The sequence below is a fragment of the Mustelus asterias genome, chromosome 10 (genome assembly GCF_964213995.1).
Source record: "Mustelus asterias chromosome 10, sMusAst1.hap1.1, whole genome shotgun sequence".
In the NCBI taxonomy this organism is placed as follows: Eukaryota; Metazoa; Chordata; class Chondrichthyes; order Carcharhiniformes; family Triakidae; genus Mustelus; species Mustelus asterias.
In genome coordinates, this window is record NC_135810.1 from 92,312,452 (window position 1) to 92,334,069 (window position 21,618).

Genomic DNA, 21,618 nt, shown 5'->3' on the forward strand with positions numbered 1-21,618 from the left:
ATTGACCTGCAATGGTTCAAAGTGGAACATTTCTGTAAACATTATACAAAGAAAATAAACTATACTATCACTTAGCTAGCTGGGCAACAGGGAAAAGCAGGCACAGCCATTTCTCATTTGGAGTCCTAGAATTGGCATATGATCCTAATCATAGAATCCCTACAATGTAGAAGGAGGCCATTCGGCCCATTGAGTCTGCACCGACCACAATCCCACCAGGCTCTATTCCCGTAATCCCACATCTTTACCCCGCTAATTCTCCTGACACGAGGGTCAATTTAGCATGGCCCAATCAACCTAACCCGCACATCTTTGGACTGTGGGAGGAAACCGGAGCACCCGGAGGAAACCCACGCAGACACGGGGAGAAAAGCAAATTACTGCGGATGCTGAAGAGAAAATGCTGGATAATCTCAGCTGGTCTGGCAGCGTCTGTAAGGAGAGAAAAGAGCTGACATTTCGAGTCCAGACGACCCTTTGTCAAAGCTTTCTCTTCTGGTTTCAGACACGGGGAGAACGTGCAAACTCCACACAGACAGTGACCCAAGGCTGGAATTGAACCCGGGTCCCTGGTGCTGTGAGGTAGCGGTGCTAACCACTGTGCCACTGTGCCGCCCCGTCCTGATTTGTAAATTTTTGCAAGTGCCTGAGAGCGTGGTATCTGCCTTGTGTCCCACCCAGAATGCAATGCAGATTTCAGAACTGCAGCCCACAGTCTATGGGCACAGAGTCGTTGGCTGTAAGTAGAATGTCACCTGTGGGGCGTTTTGATTTTCACCAGATGGTATGAAAACCCCCATTCAAAGAATGAGAAGCACGAGACTTTAAGGTGAGGAAGTCAACTTTTATCATTTGCAAATAGATTCTGAGTAAGAAGAATTCATAGAGGATTCAGTTTACACTGTCAGATATCTGAGATACTGAAGGATTTGAAGCTATTGACTTTTCATTTTGTACAATTTGCTTTGGATGATCAGTATGTCTATTTATGAGCTCAATCTTCCCTGAATAACTAATCTTGTGGATACTGCAGTTAAATCACAATTTCACCTCAGCCACTTTATTTTCCGTATCTTGCTCAGCTGGTGACTTGAGCACTGTATAGTCTTAACAGACCATGACCAATAAAATCAATTGCATCCTCTGTTAAAATGACTTCAAGTTTTAATGACCACTGACGTTTAATCTTACCTAATTGGATGTGATTATTAACAAAGCCTTGTCGATACAGTGCTGGATGATGCAGAATAAAGAAAGGTGATTATGCTTAAAAGCATTAGTTACGGGCTTGGTTTTTAAACTTGATGAAAACCTTTCTGTAGAATCTCTAATATTTGCTTTACCTCTCCCCAAGGACTGAGCAAGCTAAGGAGTGCTGCAGGTGGAACGAGAAATGGATTTTCAGCAAAGCCTGACCTGCAGTCTCGAGAGACTGAGCGGCAAACTGTCCAGAGACTCAAGGACAAGTGTAAGAAGCAGGCCAAACAACTCCAATCTCTCCACGACCAATTAAAGAGAGCAAGCCTTGGCATCGAGGTGCTTGCTGTGACAACACAACATTTTCACCATAAAGTGAGTACAACCTTTGCTGCATATTTGGCTTCTGTCGGAAATTGTTAAACATCATTAATTTCTTTCATTTACAGAACCCTGGTTTACGACTGTTTTTATCTTTCATACAGATAAAGTCACTGATTTAATAATAGTATTATGCCAAAATCTTGTGCCAGTTTGGACTCTGAGACATACTGGCAGAACCTCTATTGATTGTAATCAATAGGCAAGGTAGCACAGTGGTTAGCATTGCTGCCTCACAGTGCCAGGGACCCGGGTTCGATTCCCAGCTTGGGTCACTGTCTGTATGGAGTTTGCACATTCTCCCCGTGTCTGCATGGGTTTCCTCCGGGTGCTCTGGTTTCCTCCCACAGTCCAAAGATGTGCAGGTTAGATGAATTGGCCATGCTAAATTCTTCCTCGGTGTACCCGAACAGGTGCCGGAGTGTGGTGACTAAGGGATTTTCACAGTAACTTCATTGCAGTGTGAATGTAAGCCTACTTGTGACTAATAAATAAACTTTAAAAACTTTCAATAAACCATTAATTAGACATAATGTTATTATCCTCCAAAGAATTCAATATTCTACATTCTACGAAGTTGCATGGGTTAGTGCCATTAATGCTACATTTGTTGTAAATTTATAATTGATTTGCAATAAAATTGCTAGTGCAAAAATTGCTTATATCATTGCACGTTTCAACATGGCTGCGAATCAGTGCTCATGGGTGAGATTTTATAACTCATTAAAACTCATCCACTTGCCCGGAGTTAAAATCAGGCCCTATGTACCCATTGTAAATCTACTTCCAGTTTTCTGTGATTTGAATAATGTTGTTTTGTTTTGGAGTTGGTTTGCTAAATTCAAAACAAAAGAGGAAAAAAATTGGATTGCACCCAAATTGGAGCATGATCCTGGTGCAGCACGGGGTGCATGTGGCTAATGCCCATCTAGTACATGCCCACCTCATTTGTTTAATACTGACACCCTGAGGGTTCCAACCAGGGCCCCAGGGGCAGCCCAAAGGCCTGAGGGAGCAAGGAAGATCAGTCAGCTCAGACACCGGCCCAGGTGGTAATAAGTGTCTGGGGATGGGTGAGAGGAGGAGAGAAGGGTAAGTGACAGATGGCTCTGCCATAATGTAGGTAAATAGAAACTTACCATCCAGATAGCAGCCTTCAACAGTCTCTTTAAAGGAGGCTGGTTGGGTTGTCAAGCAGCTGAATGTACTGACCTCCGCATGCGCCAGTGTTCATTTGCTTTCAGAATTTCAGAACAGGGGTCTCAAACAGGCATTATGTCCCCTGTATTAACGTACAAAGTCTAAGGCCTGTTTCAGTTGAATGCATTGGATGCTTGGACAGAAGTGTTTGCCAATATGGCTGTATGTTGGTGTATATACACATCAGCTGTAGAATTTTGGAACATGCCCCACCTGCCGTATTAGCTGCTAATGTGCCTGGTTTATGCTGGGAAAATGAGCAAGGCACCGACTAATTTCGAGGCCAAAGGGCCTTCTTTAATTGAGGTATTGATATTTTTGGACTTTGTGCTACACCAGAGCGATTTGTTCACTGGCTGCTCTTCCACCCAGTTACTGAACAAATGACTGGAAAATTGTACAGGGCCAATAGCTAAATTTGTGATCTGCATTCCTGGTAGATAAGGCTGTCCTCAAAGTTCACAGAGTTGGCGGAGCTAGACACCATTTGAAAAAAAATGTCATTTTTAACCAAACAGTACTTTGCCAATTCAGTTTCTTCCACAGTCCCAGTCTAATTAAGTTTGGACTGAATGAATTAAGTTTGGACTGTGAATATCAAGTTTAAAAATAAACAAGAGTGACAGCAGCTACAGAGGATATCCACTAATTGGAGATAGCCAAATAATTCCACTTCTGAGCGTGTTATTATTTGAACGTGGTTTTAAAATATGTGCTCTGTTGAACGTCTTATAAAGGTTTGTGCTGTCAGTTTACTGAATGAGAAGCCACAATTAAAAATTGAAACACTGCATTCGAAGAAACAACGGGCAGGATTTAATGCCCTCGCCTGTGGCAAGTTTGGTGATGGGGGCATTTAATCAGGTGGGAGAGTGGCCGGTGGGAATGCTGCTACCTTCCTGCCACTGACTCGATTAAGTCTATGATGGGAGGGGCTGTGGGCAGTCTTCCAGTCCTGCTGCCAATCAAGGCCCTTAATTTGGCAATTAATGCTTTGTCCCGCCACCCCTCATAGTCACCCAGCAGCAGATGGGAGACTCAGCACGCAGGGAGTCCGAAAATCAGACTTGTCGGGGTTGCTTCCGGGCTCCTGGAGGGGGCCAATCATCAAAGGCACTTTGTACCTAATTGAGGGAAGGGAAGGGCCTGCTCAGAGTCACCTGTCTGCCTTTGCTGCTGACCCCTGCCCCCTCCTCGCCCTCCACACTTTTCCCTGCAATTCCAACTCTATGATTCCCCCTCTCGCCATCACTCATCTTTTGCCTGTGTCCCCCACGTGGGTGTATTATCGGCAGCAGCCACTACCTTCCCAGTGGTGATGCCAAACAATGAAGAACTGCTCGCCTACATTTAGCTAACAGCTCTTGGTGGGTAGGACTTCCATCCCTGTGGGAGTAGGCCCATCACTGCCCAGTTAAGTGTCTGATTGGCAAAAGATGTAATGGGCCTTCCCGAAAAGGAGTGACGTGTGGGCCCTCATTGCCTCTCCAGCTGGTAGGCGAGACTCACATTGCCCCCATGAAATACCACCTGAGAACAGCATTGGTGTGCTCTTGCTATCTGGTCTAGTTCTGCAGCACTTCCTTACCATATCTTGGCAGATGATTCTTGATGCCATAATTTCTCTTCACTGCCTGAGTTTATCTTTGCAGCTGCAAGTCAGTATGTTATCAGCTGCAATTTTCAGAAATATTCACAATGCACAATTTCACTCGATGATTTTTGATTAGTGTCACCATATCTCTGAATTCATTTGTGTTCAGTCTGATGAGGATTGATGACTATGGGTGACCTTGTCTTGATTTTGCATTTGCTTTGGAATTCTTTTTAATTAGACTCTTTGCCATTCTGATCGGGATAGATCACTTCATGGTTCCTATGACTTGTTTGATTGAATTAGCAATTTGCCATGATACATTAAAAGGAATGCATATCTGTCAGGATATCAAAGCTCAAATAGTCATGAATTAGCATCCCAGCACACTTGTCAGAAAATCTGCTGTTCAATCCTGCTACACAGTCCCTATGTTTGAACCAGCACAGCTTGCAGGGGAGTGCTGGCTTTGTTCGATTGGTATCTTTATTACCATGTAATAACCTGGGGCACAATTCTACAATCTCACTCTGGTTGGTTTGTAGGGTGGCCTCCTACCCTCCCACATATCCCTGACTGATCCATAGTTATATTTGGGGGTGGGGGTGCGGCAGGGGAGCCTAAGTGGCTTGCCCACCCTCACCCAGATTGAGGCCCTTAAGTTACATATCAGGTACCCGCTCCAAGATCTGCTCCCTATGGATACTACTTCATAAGAACATAAGAAATAGGAGCAGGAGTAGGCCATCTAGCCCCTCAAGCCTGCTCCGCCATTCAATAAGATCATGGCTGATCTGATAGTGGGTTCAGTTCCACTTACCCGCCCGCTCCCCATACCCCTTAATTCCCTTAATGGTTAAAAATTTATCTATCTGTGACTTAAACACATTTAACGAGGTAGCCTCTACTGCTTCATTGGGCAGAGAATTCCAAAGATTCACTACCCTCTGGAAGAGGTGCGGCCTCACCAGCACCCTGTACAGTTGCAGCATGACCTCCCTGCTTTTATACTCCATCCCTCTCGTGATAAAGGCCAACATTCCATTTGCCTTCTTGATTACCTGCTGCACCTGCAAACTGTGTTTTTGCGATTCATGCACAAGGACCCCCAGGTCCCTCTGCACAGTAGCATGTTGCAATTTTTCACCGTTTAAATAATAGTCCATTTTACTATTATTCCTTCCAAAGTGTCTCTCCATCGAGATTTCCATTCCCCTCTCCCCAACCACATCACCAAACCACCATCCCCCAGATTTCACTTCCTCTCCCTGCCATCAGACCGCCCCCCCGCCCTCCCCCACCCCCCACCCCCCCGCCCTCCCCCACCCCCGCGCCCTCCCCCACCCCCCCCGCCCTCCCCCACCCCCCCCGCCCTCCCCCACCCCCCCCGCCCTCCCCCACCCCCCCCACCCCCCCCGCCCTCCCCCACCCCCCCCCGCCCTCCCCCACACCCCCGCCCTCCCCCACCCCCCCCCGCCCTCCCCCACCCCCCCCCCGCCCTCCCCCACCCCCCCGCCTTCCCCCACCCCCCCGCCTTCCCCGCCCTCCCCCAACCCCCCGCCCTCCCCCGCCCCCCCGCCCTCCCCCGCCCCCCCGCCCTCCCCCGCCCCCCCGCCCTCCCCCGCCCCCCCGCCCTCCCCCGCCCCCCCGCCCTCCCCCGCCCCCCCGCCCTCCCCCGCCCCCCCGCCCTCCCCCGCCCCCCCGCCCTCCCCCGCCCCCCCGCCCTCCCCCGCCCCCCCGCCCTCCCCCGCCCCCCCGCCCTCCCCCGCCCTCCCCCACCTCCCCGCCCTCCCCCACCCCCCCCGCCCTCCCCCACCCCCCCCGCCCTCCCTCACTCCCCCGCCCTCCCTCACTCCGCCCGCCCTCCCTCACCCCCCCCGCCCTCCCCCACCCCCCCCGCCCTCCCCCACCCCCCCCGCCCTCCCCCACCCCCCCCGCCCTCCCCCACCCCCACCGCCCTCCCCCACCCCCCCCGCCCTCCCCCACCCCCCCCGCCCTCCCCCACCCCCCCCGCCCTCCCCCACCTCCCCCCCGCCCTCCCCCACCTCCCCCCCGCCCTCCCCCACCTCCCCCCCGCCCTCCCCCACCTCCCCCCCGCCCTCCCCCACCCCCCCCCCCGCCCTCCCCACACCCCCCCCCCGCCCTCCCCCACCCCCCCCGCCCTCCCCCACCCCCCCGCCGCCCTCCCCCACCCCCCCGCCGCCCTCCCCCACCCGCCCGCCGCCCTCCCCCACCCCCCCGCCGCCCTCCCCCACCCCCCCGCCGCCCTCCCCCACCCCCCCGCCGCCCTCCCCCACCCCCCCGCCGCCCTCCCCCACCCCCCCGCCGCCCTCCCCCACCCCCCCGCCGCCCTCCCCCACCCCCCCGCCGCCCTCCCCCACCCCCCCGCCGCCCTCCCCCACCCCCCCGCCGCCCTCCCCCACCCCCCCGCCGCCCTCCCCCACCCCCCCGCCGCCCGCCCCCACCCCCCCGCCGCCCGCCCCCACCCCCCCGCCGCCCTCCCCCACCCCCCCGCCCTCCCCCACCCCCCCGCCCTCCCTCACCCCCCCCGCCCTCCCCCACCCCCCCCGCCCTCCCCCACCCCCCCCGCCCTCCCCCACCCCCCCCGCCCTCCCCCACCCCCCCCGCCCTCCCCCACCCCCCCCGCCCTCCCCCACCCCCCCCGCCCTCCCCCACCCCCCCCGCCCTCCCCCACCCCCCCCGCCCTCCCCCACCCCCCCCGCCCTCCCCCACCCCCCCGCCCTCCCCCACCTCCCCCCCGCCCTTCCCCACCCCCCCCGCCCTCCCCCACCCCCCCCGCCCTCCCCACACCCCCCCCGCCCTCCCCCACACCCCCCCCGCCCTCCCCACACCCCCCGCCCTCCCCCGCCCCCCCGCCGCCCTCCCCCGCCCCCCGCCGCCCTCCCCCGCCCCCCCGCCGCCCTCCCCCGCCCCCCTCCCCCGCCCCCCCGCCGCCCTCCCCCGCCCCCCCGCCGCCCTCCCCCGCCCCTCCCCCGCCCCCCCGCCGCCCTCCCCCGCCCCCCCGCCGCCCTCCCCCGCCCCCCCGCCGCCCTCCCCCGCCCCCCCGCCCCCCCTCCCCCGCCCCCCCTCCCCCGCCCCCCCTCCCCCGCCCCCCCGCCGCCCTCCCCCCCCCCCCCCGCCGCCCTCCCCCCCCCCGTCCGCCGCCCTCCCCCGCCCCCCCCCGCCGCCCTCCCCCGCCCCCCCCCGCCGCCCTCCCCCGCCCCCCCCCGCCGCCCTCCCCCGCCCCCCCCGCCGCCCTCCCCCGCCCCCCCCGCCGCCCTCCCCCGCGCCGCGCTCCCCCACCCCCCCGTCCTCCCCCACCCCCCCGTCCTCCCCCACCCCCCCCGCCCTCCCCCACCCCCCCCGCCCTCCCCCACCCCCCCCGCCCTCCCCCACCCCCCCCGCCCTCCCCCACCCCCCCCGCCCTCCCCCACCCCCCCGCCCTCCCCCACCCCCCCCGCCCTCCCCCACCCCCCCGCCCTCCCCCACCCCCCCCGCCCTCCCCCACCCCCCCCCGCCCTCCCCCCGCCCCCCCCCGCCCCCCCCCGCCCTCCCCCACCCCCCCCCCGCCCTCCCCCACCCCCCCCCCGCCCTCCCCCACCCCCCCCCGCCCTCCCCCACCCCCCCCCCGCCCTCCCCCACCCCCCCCGCCCCTCCCCCACCCCCCCCCGCCCTCCCCCACCCCCCCAGCCCTCCCCCTCCCCCACCCCCCCAGCCCTCCCCCTCCCCCACCCCCCCGCCCTCCCCCACCCCCCCACCCTCCCCCACCCCCCCCCCCCGCCCTTCCCCACCCCCCCCCCCGCCCTTCCCCACCCCCCCTGCCCTCACCCACCCCCACCCCCACCCCCACCCCCACCCCCACACCTACCTGGTCCAATCCAAACAGATTGCCCAGAAACTCTCTGAGCTGGAACTTCTGCTCCAATGAGGAGCCATTGAATGCTCCTCAGCGCAAATCTTTAAATGGCAGAGTGAGAAACCCCACAGTCCGAAAAATCCTGCCTCTGAGCTTTCTTTAAAGGGTTTTTTTCAATGCCTGTGTGTTTATTTGGGATTGAGAGTTGTGATGTGGGTAAAAATATTTTGTCATTGTTACTATGAATGGCTGTGATTAATTGGCAGCTTTATGAGAAGGTAAGAGGAGAAATGTGTTTCAATGGGACTGTTGATTGGCTCTTTTCTCTTTGTTTCCTGGTGTGGGACTAGGGTTCCCTCATGGTTCATGACTGCTCTGAGATAGCTTTGCAAAAGTCTTGTCCTCAACTTGCCTGATAGGCTCATAAAGTTGCTGAATTTGTAAATTAATTGCCCAATATTATCCCCATTGAAAGTTATGTTACTAATAGCTTAAGTACCCTTTACGTCTGGTGATAATTGTCAATACAAAAGCAAAACACTGCAAATGCTGCAAACCTGAAATTAAAATTTAGAATGCTGGAAATACTGAGCACTTGTGGAGAAAGAATCAGTGTTAATGAGTGGAGTTTAATGGAGCCAGCTGGGCAGATTCATCAGATTCCCGGTATTGGGAAAAATGTCCTTCAATAAATGGAGAGCGGGAAGGTTCCAGCACGGGAATCTGATCTGCCACTGGCAGGATGACACTTGTTAATTGGCAGTCATTAATTACCCACTTAACAACAATTATCCCTGAGCCCATCAGAATTTATTGGTGGCTCAGGGACTTAATGGGATTCGCATGGCAGCCCTGAAGGCCATTGAGCAAATATCAGGTTTGCCTGTGGCCTTCTAAGGGGACCCTCATTGTCAGACACCTGGTATTGGGAGGAAGTGCCACTGAAAGTCATATCATGCACTTGCAGCTAACTCCTCTACCCCCTTCTCCCGCGAGTCCCTCACTGCGACCCCCCCACCCATCCCACTGCCATGTGTCTAGGGATCCAGCGGGGATCCTCTAGCTGGGCCTGGGAGCATTACCGATGGCAGGAAACACTCCCGGCAATGGGAAGCTGCTGGCCTCTCATTTGCCAGTAGTTTTTGGGGTGGGATTTCCATCCCATTGGGGCTTGATTGTGTGGGAGGCCCAATTCTGACCAGGGAAGTGCCTGAGGGCACTTTAACCGGTGGGTAGGATTCCCATTGCTCGACTAAATCCCAATCAACTTTTCAGGTTGACTTGTGTGAGGGATCATGGTCCATAGGTGAAGGGGGGGAGGTTTAACACAGATATCAGAAGGACATATTTCACACAGAGGGTCGTGGGGGCCTGGAATGTGTTGCCGGGCAAGGTGGTGGAGGCGGACACACTGGGAACGTTTAAGACTTATCTAGACAGCTATATGAACGGAGTGGGAATGGAGGGATACAAAAGAGTGGTCTAGTCTGGACCAGGGAGCGGCGCGGGCTAATTGTTCCTTGTTTCTCGTTTCAAGGCTTCATTCTATGATCATCTTGCTGGTGCCAGTACAGAGCGAGACTGCGGATAGTTGGGAACCTGTCTCGGGGGCAGGGAATTCATATGGTGTACGTGGAAGTGGAAATGACTAGGGTTGGGAAGCATTTCCCGATCAGGGCCATTGTGATCTCCTGGACTCGTTTCGATCGCCTCAGGGGGTCGGAGAGGAATTTCCCAGATTTTTTTTCCCCATATTGGCCCTGGGGTTTTTCACTCTGGGTTTTCGCCTCTCCCTGGAGATCACATGGTCTGGAATGGGGGGGTGGGGGTGAGTTAATAGGTTGTAATGAACAAAGCATCGTAGCTGTGAGGGACAGCTCGGTGGATAGGATATTGGTATGTAGATAGGCTGGAAAATTGGGCGGGGATCCTGGATTCAGGATTCAATCCTGGACCGGGGAGCGGCGCGGGCTTGGAGGGCCGAAGGGCCTGTTCCTGTGCTGTATTGTTCTTTGTTCTTTGTTCTATATCATCTGGTCTGCATCATCAGAAACTGGATGTACAACTCAAGATGAGTGTCAGGACCTCACAGTCACCCTGATGCACTGACCCCTGTGGGAATTACCCAGCAGTGTGGACTTCCTATGGGCATTTCCCCAGCTCTCTGGATGACCATCACTCACACTGACACCGCACGACCACACCCCCTCAACACAACCCGACCACCCTGATCCACCTCACCCACTTGCCACCCTACCCATTTAACTCACCCACCTACACATCTTACAACCCTACCCATTTACTCATTCATCCACCCACCCATTCATCCATTTACTAACATTCACACTGGACATTAAAACTATGCTTCCGGCAGCTGGTGCTGTAAAAAGGGGGCATGTCCGGTCTTTCCCCGCTGACACTTCAGCTTTGCTCCGCACATCTGGAGTAGCCAAGCTCAGAAGGTCCAGCAAGGAATGCGGAGCAACATGGAGCTGTGGAAACGATGGAGCGGAGGGGCAGTCCAACGATGATTGCCACCTTCGCGGAAGATTCGCACCTCTATAAAATACACTGAAAGCAACTTAGCTGCCTGGTCAGTAATGTTACAAAGAGATTGACTGTCTGTCATAGAACTGCCCAATATTTATTCCATTTATTGATTTCAATGGAATGATAATCTGTCACATTCTACAACAGGCACAATTACTTTACTAGATTACTACCTGGGTGGCACATTAGAAAGTTATCTCCACTATGGAGTATAATGAACTTTATAATATTAAGACCTTATTACATGTAATAAACAACAGTTTTAAAATAATGTGGCACCTGCTTTTATCTGACTACATCCTGTTTATGCCTAGGAATGAGTTGGTAATGCGACAAAAAATTGGCAAAAATACCCACTTACTGCTGGTGGCATGTCCAATATGGTTTTGCGTGGACCTCAATTTGAGTGCCAATTTCTCCCAATGGGAAGGGATGGAGGCTAATACTGTTAGGAGGCCTGAGACCATTCTTAATCAATCAGCACTGCTACTTTATGAAGCCACCCATAAACCACAAGTAGTAATATTGGGCCGAGGCCATTGCAGTACTATTTAAAGAGATCATTAACTGCAGTGAAGAAAAGCTGATAGTAGGTCTGACACTCATTTTCTCTACTGTCCCTTGGGAGTTTTGAACCTTAAAAGCCTCCCGAAGTACATTACCTTGCAACTGCGCATCCTCATTAAACTCCCTGCCACTGAAATCTGCTGCTGCATTTAACCCTTTACCAATGGAGTGGAGCATTGCAAAACCTGATCCATTATTGAATAAGTGAGGGAGGGACAAGGTTTGCCATTTTACCATCTTTTGTGGGGAAGGTGCTGAAATCTATTATCAGGGACAGAGTAACTGAGACTTGGATCATTATTTCGGTTAAAGAGAGTCAGCATGGATTTGTGAAGGGGAGGTCATTGCCACGTTTTGAGGAGGTCACTAATTTGGTGAATACGGATGTTGATGAGGTTCTGCATGCCAGACACTGAAGGCACAGAGAATTCAAATTAGCTTTGAGATATGTGTTGGAGGCCTTGAATAATGCCCTTCAATAAATTGATTTGTAAGATGTAAGATGTTCACCAGGGATCTATACCAGAGCTCAGCTTTTTCACTCTGTATATTAACGACTTGGATGAACAAATAGAGAGTGAATATCCCAAGTTTGCAGTTGACACTATGTTATGGGACATAATTTAGAATCATACAGTGCAGAAGGAGGCCATTTGGCCCATCGAGTCTGCACCCACCACAATGCCACTCAAACCCCATAGCCCCACACGCTTACCCTGCTAGTGCCCCTGACACTAAGGAGCAATTTAGCATGGCCAATTAACCTAACCCGCGCATTTTTCGATTGTGGGAAGAAACCGGAGCGCCTGGAGGAAACCCACGCAGACACGGGGAGAATGTGCAAACTCCACACAGACAGTGACCCGAGGCCGGAATGGACCCGGGTCCCTGGTGCTGTGAGGCAGCAGTGCTAACCACTGTGCCACCGTGCCGCCCCAGATGCACAGATGGGAGCAGGAAGTTACACAGGTCAGTACCTGCTGAGTCAGTACCTGCTCACTCTTTGGCTTCATGTCATGTCAACCCCTGAATCTCCAGCTCAGTGTGAACAATGCCACGGGAGATCTACCAGTACCCACAATATTAAAAGGTCATAGAGTCCATGAGAAAATGACCCCATCGTTTGATCCAGACAATTGGCCGTTTAAAACAAGGGGTGAGTCAGATTTCAGGAATCAGTCACTTCAGCATCTGGATATCGTAAATGAAGTCAACGATATTGATTTCACTTTTCAAAGGCATTTAATGGGACACAGTAACTAAAGCAATATTCTGGTTATGTCAAATAAGCACAGCGCTCTCTGTTATTTTAGAGGGAACCCTGTCTCCTGCAGGATCCTGGCAATAATAAGGTTCAGCCACTATCTCAGGAACTAAGGGGTAGAAATCCATCTCTGATGGTGATGTAAAATAGGTCCTATCAGCTCAGTCACCTGTTATAGCACAGCACCTGATATTTAATTCCATTACAATGCATGGATCTTAAGTATCAGGCGCTGGGTAAAACAGGCGACTAATCCAATACCACACATCCTTTGACAGCATCATTAGGCAGCACCTTCCAAACCCATGACCCACTATATTCTAAAAGGATAAGAGCAGCAGACACATGGGAACACCACCACCTCGAAGTTCCCCTCCAAGCCACTCACCATCCTGACTTGGGAATAAATCGCCAATCCCTCACTGTTGCTGGGTTAAAATCCTGGAACTTCTTCTCTAACAGCACTGTGGGTGTACCTACACCGCATGGACTGCAGCAGTTCAAGAAGGTAGCTCACCACCACCCTCCCAAGGTCAATTAGGGTTTTGCCAATAAATTCTGGCCCAGCTAGCAACTCCCCTGAATGGATATAAAGGAAAATCTTCCCCTAAATATGTCCAGGTGCAAAGAAGATTAGAAGTCACTGCAGAGTTTTGCACAAATCACTGATGTAAAGTTGGGAAACAGCAGCCAGTTTGTACACTGCGAACCCCCAAAGGCAGCAATGTGATCATGGTGAGATAGAATCATAGAATTCCTGCAGTGCAGAAAGAGGCCATTCGGCCCATCGAGTCTGCACTGACTCTCCGACAGAGCATTTCACCCCACATATTTACCCAGCTAATCCCCCAACCTTCATACCTTTGGACATGAAGGGGAACTTTAGCATGGTCAATCCATCTAACCTAAACTGCACATCTTTGAATTGTGGGAAGAAATCAGAGGATCCGGTCATCTGTCTATTTGTTATGACAGTTGGGGGATAAATGTTGGCCAGGATATTGAGAATAACTCTCCTGCTCTTCTTCAGAGCAGTGTCATGAGATCTTTTACATTGACCTGAGAGTTTTGGCAGGGCCTCGGTATAACTTTTCACCTAAAAGACAGCACACTTGGCACCAACTTTCCCTCTGGGAATGTCAGCTGCATCTAGTGCTCAAAGTCTCTGGAGTGGGACTTGAACTCACAGCCTTCTGACTCAGAGGCAAGAGTGCTAACATTGAACGAAGGCTGGTCCACAATGAAAACATCGAATACGACATTATCCAGTGGCAGACATTGATCAGCATTATCATTTTTTGTGTGACTCATATGCCATCTACTGCCTGTTTAATGCAATTACAAGCATTTTGCTGTTTCATTTTACTAAATGAATCTATTTATACCATTGCTTTATAATTAAAGCACAAGCCAACTGATGAAAATAAATGAACCAGTTAACACTGGAAGAAAAAGAGATGAATGTTGTGTAGCGGGATTATTCAATAACATTTTGCAGAAGGCCATGTTGTTACATTATTAAAGGTAAATCTTCATTCATTTCTTTTTATTGCAGCTGGCATTTCCAAATGTCTGCTGTTCCCTCTCCGAATTCCTCCGCTTAATCCCAGATAATCCTGATTTAGATGAAAAGCACTTTGCTTGCCCCCTCCATGCCACTCTCAATCTGTCATTGCACACACTCATGGGGACGAATCTCTCTCTCACTTGCAGTATATTTTCAGCACACATGCTGGGGGAGTTATGGTGGCAGACACATGAGGTGGAAGCCACAGACACTTGTTTCTTGCTCAAAAATCAGTGTTTTTTAAATTCCCTGCGGCTCTTTCCGTGATCCGCCTGCTAGGTCCTGAGTGCTTTTATTTAAATACATGATAACAATAACTGATATTGCGTACTGCAGCTCTGAGTCTCCTGCTTTTAACTACAAAACACTTGAGGTAATCTGGATCAATAATTGTAAGGTGCAGAAATTGCCAGGATCAGCTGAGCCTGGCAGATGTGATGAGCTTCTGAACCCAATTTCTGCCTCTGGGACTGTCTTTGCCATTCTGCCTACACAGACCCAGAGTTTATGACTAGTGATGACACTGCGAGACCACCCAACACCCCACCTCCATCCCCATCTATTGCCTTCTTTTAATGAGATTAAAAAGCAACTTGTTTTCTTGTTTTATTTTGTACATCATCATCTGCCATGACAGCTTCAAAAGGAGCAGCTATACCATTTCTTCTGGGCATCCATTGCATGTGGAACAGGCTTGAGGGGCCAAATGGGCTTGCACCTGTTCCTATTTCTTATGGTCTTATCATGGAGATGGGACAGGAGTAGCAAAGGAGGTTGCAGGCCAACCAACATTACCCTCTTCCTCGTGGAATATCTAGGCAACAGTGGTCATGTGAGGACCTTAGTGAGGCTGCACGTTAAAGGGGGTTGCAACTTCCAAAAGGACTTAGAAATTGACCACTGTATTTAATGTTTGTGGTACTGGCTGCTTGTAAGCCGTCATCGACAATCATAGAATCCCTACAGTAGAGAAGGAGGCCACTCGGCCCATCGGGTCTGCACCCAGGCCCTATTCCCGTAACCCTACATATTTACCCTATTAATTCCCTGACACTAGGGTCAATTTAGTATGGCCAATCAACCTAACCCGCACATCTTTGACCTGTGGGTGGAAACCGGAGCACCCAGAGGAAACCCACACAGACACAGGGAGAACGTGCAAACCCCACACAGACAGTGACCTGGGGCCAGAATTGAACCCGGGTCCCTGGCACTGTGAGGCAGTAGTGCTAGCCACTGTGCCAATCTATACACTATCATATGCCACATTAAGGGTATCCATTCATCAGGTCACTGACACACTTTAACAGAGAGCTGGAAAGTTCATCACCTTTGGCATCCTAGAAAAGCAGCAATAAGGTGGACAGTCCAGTTTTACTTGTTTGGTGACTGTCCCAAGATCCAAAATGCAACCTACACCCACATTGCCTTGTGCTCCTTGAGAAACCTGCTTAACCAGCTCCACAGGAAGGGCTTCTGGTTCCTGAATGTACAACATTCAATGGATCCTACACATCAACACAAAATATGTTGGAAATTGTCACAAAGTATTCATCGTTAAGAATTTGCCCCTTCTTGAAAGTTCTGACAGCGTATGACTTGTGGTCTACCCTCATCTTTAATAGTAGTGATCAGAACAGACAAGTGCTGCAACAAGGCAATGAGGTATATGCTTCTTCTGCTAGTTGATCATCAACTGGACCACCAGAGTCTTAAGCGTACACTTTCAGTTAGCCAGCAAAGGACAGCTCTGCAGTTGAATTCAGATTGTGTGTCACACATAAGTGTAGCCTGCTTTACTTTGCCACACACAAAAGGCATTGCGGAGGGGTATGTCCTGGCTTTGTTGAAGCAGAACTATATGGAGGAAAGTATCATGATCACCTGGACTTAGAAGAATGACTGCTGAGAACACATTTCATCAGTGAAACCTTTTTCTGTGTAATATATTCCAACTCTGACACCCAAACCTTATCTTCTAATTGTCCACTTTACAATCAAATGGAAAACAATACAATCCAGCCTACCCTTTCCCAGTGCATGCTTCCCTTGGATGGATGTCGTTTACCTATTCTAACACTTCTCCTGTGTGCAATTTGCATGATGTGAGTTTTAGAACATAGAACATAGAAAGCCACAGCACAAACAGGCCCTTCGGCCCACAAGTTGCGCTGATCATATCCCTACCTCTAGGCCTATCTATAGCCCTCAATCCCATTAAATCCCATGTACTCATCCAGAAGTCTCTTAAAAGACCCCAACGAGTTTGCCTCCACCACCACCGACGTCAGCCGATTCCACTCACCCACCACCCTCTGAGTGAAAAACTTACCCCTGACATCTCCTCTGTACCTACCCCCCAGCACCTTAAACCTGTGTCCTCTCGTAGCAACCATTTCAGCCCTTGGAAATAGCCTCTGAGAGTCTACCCTATCCAGACCTCTCAACATCTTGTAAACCTCTATCAGGTCACCTCTCATCCTTCGTCTCTCCAGGGAGAAGAGACCAAGCTCCCTCAACCTATCCTCATAAGGCATGCCCCCCAATCCAGGCAACATCCTTGTAAATCTCCTCTGCACCCTTTCAATGGCTTCAACATCTTTCCTGTAATGAGGTGACCAGAACTGCGCGCAGTACTCCAAGTGGGGTCTAACCAGGGTCCTATAAAGCTGCAGCATTATCTCCCGACTCCTAAACTCAATCCCTCGATTAATGAAGGCTAGTACGCCGTACGCCTTCTTGACCGCATCCTCCACCTGCGAGGCCGATTTAAGAGTCCTATGGACCCGGACCCCAAGGTCCTTCTGATCCTCTACACTGCTAAGAATGGTACCCTTCATATTATACTGCTGCTTCATCCCATTGGATCTGCCAAAATGGATCACTACACACTTATCCGGGTTGAAGTCCATCTGCCACTTCTCCGCCTAGTCTTGCATTCTATCTATGTCTCGCTGCAACTTCTGACATCCCTCCAAACTATCCACAACACCACCTACCTTGGTGTCGTCAGCAAACTTACCAACCCATCCCTCCACTTCCTCATCCAGGTCATTTATGAAAATGACAAACAGCAAGGGTCCCAGAACAGATCCCTGGGGCACTCCACTGGTCACTGACCTCCATGCAGAGAAAGACCCCTCCACAGCCACTCTCTGCCTTCTGCAGGCAAGCCAGTTCTGGATCCACAAGGCAACAGCCCCTTGGATCCCATGCCCTCTCACTTTCTCAAGAAGTCTTGCATGGGGGACCTTATCGAACGCCTTGCTGAAGTCCATATAGACCACATCCACCGCTCTTCCTTCGTCAATGTGTTTGGTCACATTTTCAAAGAACTCAACCAGGCTCGTAAGGCACGACCTGCCCTTGACAAAGCCGTGCTGACTACTTTTGATCATACTAAACTTCTCTAGATGATCATAAATCCTGTCTCTCAGGATCCTCTCCATCAACTTACCAACCACTGAGGTTAGACTCACCGGTCGGTAATTTCCCGGGCTGTCCCTGTTCGCTTTCTTGAATATAGGGACCACATCTGCAATCCTCCAATCCTCTGGAACCTCTCCCGTCTCCATCGACGATGCAAAGATCATCGCCAAAGGCTCCGCAATCTCCTCCCTCGCCTCCCACAGTAACCTGGGGTACATCCCATCCGGTCCCGGCGACTTACCAACCTTGATGCCATTCAATAGTTCCAACACATCCTCTTTCTTTATGTCCACATGCTCGATCCTTTCTGTCCACCGCCAACCAGCAGTACAACCACCCAGATCCCTTTCCACCGTGAATACCGAGGTAAAGTATTCATTAAGCACCTCCGCCATTTCTAACGGTTCCGCACAAACTTTTCCCCCTTCACCTTTTAAGGGTCCTATGCCTTCACATCTCATCCTTTTACTCTTGACATATTTGTAGAAAGCCTTGGGATTCTCCTTAATCTTACCCGCCAAGGTCTTCTCATGACCCCTTCTCGCTCTCCTAATTTCCTTCTTAAGCTCCTTCCTACATCCCGTATACTCCTCTAAATCCTTAACACCTCCTAGCTCTCTGAACCTTCTGTACGCCTCTCTTTTCTTATTCACCAGGTTCATCACAACCTTCGTGCACCACGGTTCCCGTACCCTACCAACACCCCCCTGTCTCATCGGAACGTTGTCATGCAGAGCTCCAGACAAACATTCCTTGAAAATCCTCCACTTTCCTTCGGTACTTTTCCCCAAGAATGCCTCCTTCCAATTTACCCGTCTAATTTCCTCCCTGATGACACTGTATTTCCCTTTACTCCAGAGAAACACTTTCCTAGCCTGCCTGATCCTATCTCTTTCCAATGCTATCGTGAAGGAGATAAAATTATGATCGCTATCCCCAAGATGCTCACCCACCGAGAGATCCTCCACCTGTCCAGGTTCATTAGCCAGCACCAGATCAAGTACAGCCTCTCCTCTAGTAGGCTTATCCACATACTGTGTCAGGAAACTCTCCTGGACACACCTAACAAACTCCTCTCCATCCAAACCCCTAGCCCTAGGGATATTCCAATCTATGTTTGGGAAATTAAAATCTCCCATCACGACAACTCTGTTATTCTTACATCTCTCCAGGATCTGTTTCCCCATCTGCTCCTCAACATCTCTGTTACTATTGGGCGGCCTATAGAAAACACCCAGCAAAGTTACCGACCCCTTCCTGTTCCTAACCTCCACCCACAGAGACTCCGTAGTCAATCCCTCCACGGCGTCCACCTTCTCTACAGCCGTGACACTATCCCTGATCAACAGTGCCACTCCCCCCCCTCTCTTGCCTCCCTCCCTGTCCTTCCTGAAACATCTAAAACCCGGCACCTGAAGCACCCAGTCCTGTCCCTGAGACATCCAAGTCTCCGTAATGGCCACCACATCACAATTCGAAGCAGCAATCCACGCTCTAAGCTCATCCACTTTATTCACTACACTCCTGGCATTAAAATAGACACATCTCAGACCTTCAGCCTGAGCACTTCCCTTCTCCATCACTCGTCTAACCTCCCTCTTACCCTGTCTACATTCCTTATCTATTTGCGAGCTAACCTCCTCGCTCTCAGTGCCCTCATTTCGATTCCCTCCCCCCAACCTTTCTAGTTTAAAGTCTCTCCAGTAGCCTTAGCCAACCTTCCCGCCAGGATATTGGTCCCCCTGGGATTCAAGTGCCACCCGTCTTTTTTAAACAGGTCACACCTGCCCCTAAAGAGGTCCCAATGATCCAAGTACCCAAGTTGGCTACTCTTGCTTTACAAAAAGCTCCTGGGATCAAGTTGACCCTCCTCTTAGGGCAGTTTGCTTCTGGCACCATCTCTGTTCTTGGGCAGCCTGGTGTTGTGTCTCAACTTCCATTGATACAGGACTTTGGGTTGGGTGGGGGGGGTGGTACCAGGGTAATTAAAATGTTCAAGTCTGAGATAGATTTTCGTTAGGCAAGGATATCAAGGAATGTGGAATAAAGGCAGCTAAATGGAGTGGTGGTACATATTAGCCATGGTTCACAGGAATGACAGAACAGGCTTGAGGATTTTGTTGGCCTGCTACTGTTCCAATGCACTACTTCCCTGTAAGATGGCAGTGCAGGCAATCACCACTCTACTGAGTCCTGGCTATGTGCCTCACTGATCAGCAGTACGATCTAATAGTAGCTTTCATAGATAGCAGGATGCACTGCAGCTACCATGTTCTGAAACCCAGTATGCAGAACTCTTAACAATAATATCTCCTTCAAATGACTGTTCAGAATCATTCAAAGGATTACAATCCAAAATCTCTCCCTGACTTCCACAGCACCTCCCTATTATTGGAACAAAGCCTCAAACACAGAGATTAATAAGTCTTTGCAACAGAAACGCAGGTCCATGTACCACAGTGAATGACTGCTCCACATCAGCTTAAAAAATGCTTTGGAATCAGGCGGAAGGCTGATTAAATACAACACCCGATGCCATCGCTTCTTTTTATACGAGAACATTCTCAGTTCTTGGAGAAACATTCACACACACTTTCACAATCTCAACATTGCCTGAACTTGCAAGTAACAGGAAAGTAGAATTTTGCGTTGTTAGTATTCATGATTCATATGAGAAAGTTAAAATGAACAAAAAATAGATTTTAAATTTTCAAGCTAACTCTCAAAATAAAATGCTTCCAAAAAAATAAATCACAGGATTTTTCAGTTTCGACAGTAGCCTGCTCGTGATACTCCTAAACAATTGCAAGCCAGCTATATGCAAACAGTTTGAACCCAATCATCAAAAATTGGATTCCCCCAAAGTTGAAACCAGCGTACTGAAAAAGGGGTCCTGAAAGCAGCTTTAAGGAGGTAGGAAGGAGGTTGAAAAACAGGACATCTAAAGCAGTAATCAATCTCAGGATTACTCCCAGTCCTACATGTATGTGAGTATGGAAATAGGAGAATTCATAGAAACATAGAAATCATAGAAACCCTACAGTGCAGAAGGAGGCCATTCAGCCCATCGAGTCTGCACCGACCACAATCCCACCCAGGCCCTACCCCCACATATTTTACCCGCTAATCCCTCTAACCTACACGTCCCAGGACTGTAAGGGGCAATTTTTTTTTAACCTGGCCAATCAACCTAACCCGCACATCTTTGGGCTGTGGGAGGAAACCGGAGCACCCGGAGGAAACCCACGCAGACACGAGGAGAATGTGCAAACTCCACACAGACAGTGACCCGAGCCGGGAATCGAACCCGGGACCCTGGAGCTGTGAAGCAGCAGTGCTAACCACTGTGCTACCGTGCCGCCCGATTATGTGATTTAAACACAGGGCTGGAAAGCTGGTGTAAGAGGGAGGGCATCACATTTCTGAGGAATTGGGACCGGTTCTGGGGATGGTGGGATCTGTACAATCCCGACTGCCGACTCCCTCAACAAGGCTGGGACAAAAATCCTCGCAGGAAGATTTGCTAGTGCCACTGGGGAGGGTGTTAAACTAGATTGGTAGGAGGTTGGGAACCAGAGAGATAATTCAAAGCAGGGAACGGGAGGTGGAGAATTAGTGAGTGACTCTGAAAGACAGATGCAGCACAGGTTAAAAAGTGTACAGCACTGGAATTTGGTAGTGTTACATATAATGTGTATATGTGTAATGTCCTAACTATGTTAAACTAAGGTTAAATCTTACGGGATCCAGGGTGAGGTATCTAAATGGATACAAAATGGCTTCTTGACAGAATAAGAAGTTTAACAACACCAGGTTAAAGTCCAACAGGTTTATTTGGTAGCAAAAGCCACACAAGCTTTCGGAGCTCCAAGCCCCTTCTTCAGGTGCTGAAGAAGGGGCTTGGAGCTCCGAAAGCTTGTGTGGCTTTTGCTACCAAATAAACCTGTTGGACTTTGACTCACCTGAAGAAGGGGCTTGGAGCCCCGAAACCTTGTGTGGCTTTTGCTACCAAA

The 21,618-nt window shown here is 51.1% G+C and overlaps 1 protein-coding gene across 5 annotated transcripts in view; it reads left to right on the forward strand.

Annotated features, from left to right (window-relative positions):
• Positions 1-21,618, forward strand: part of LOC144499767 (microtubule-associated tumor suppressor candidate 2-like) — a 489,039-nt gene that overhangs the window by 392,522 nt on the left and 74,899 nt on the right. For all 5 annotated transcript variants that reach the window (XM_078222202.1, XM_078222205.1, XM_078222206.1 and 2 more), the window contains one exon: positions 1,355-1,572. In XM_078222202.1, the coding sequence (XP_078078328.1) occupies positions 1,355-1,572 (218 nt within the window). The remainder of the gene's footprint in view (positions 1-1,354; positions 1,573-21,618) is intronic.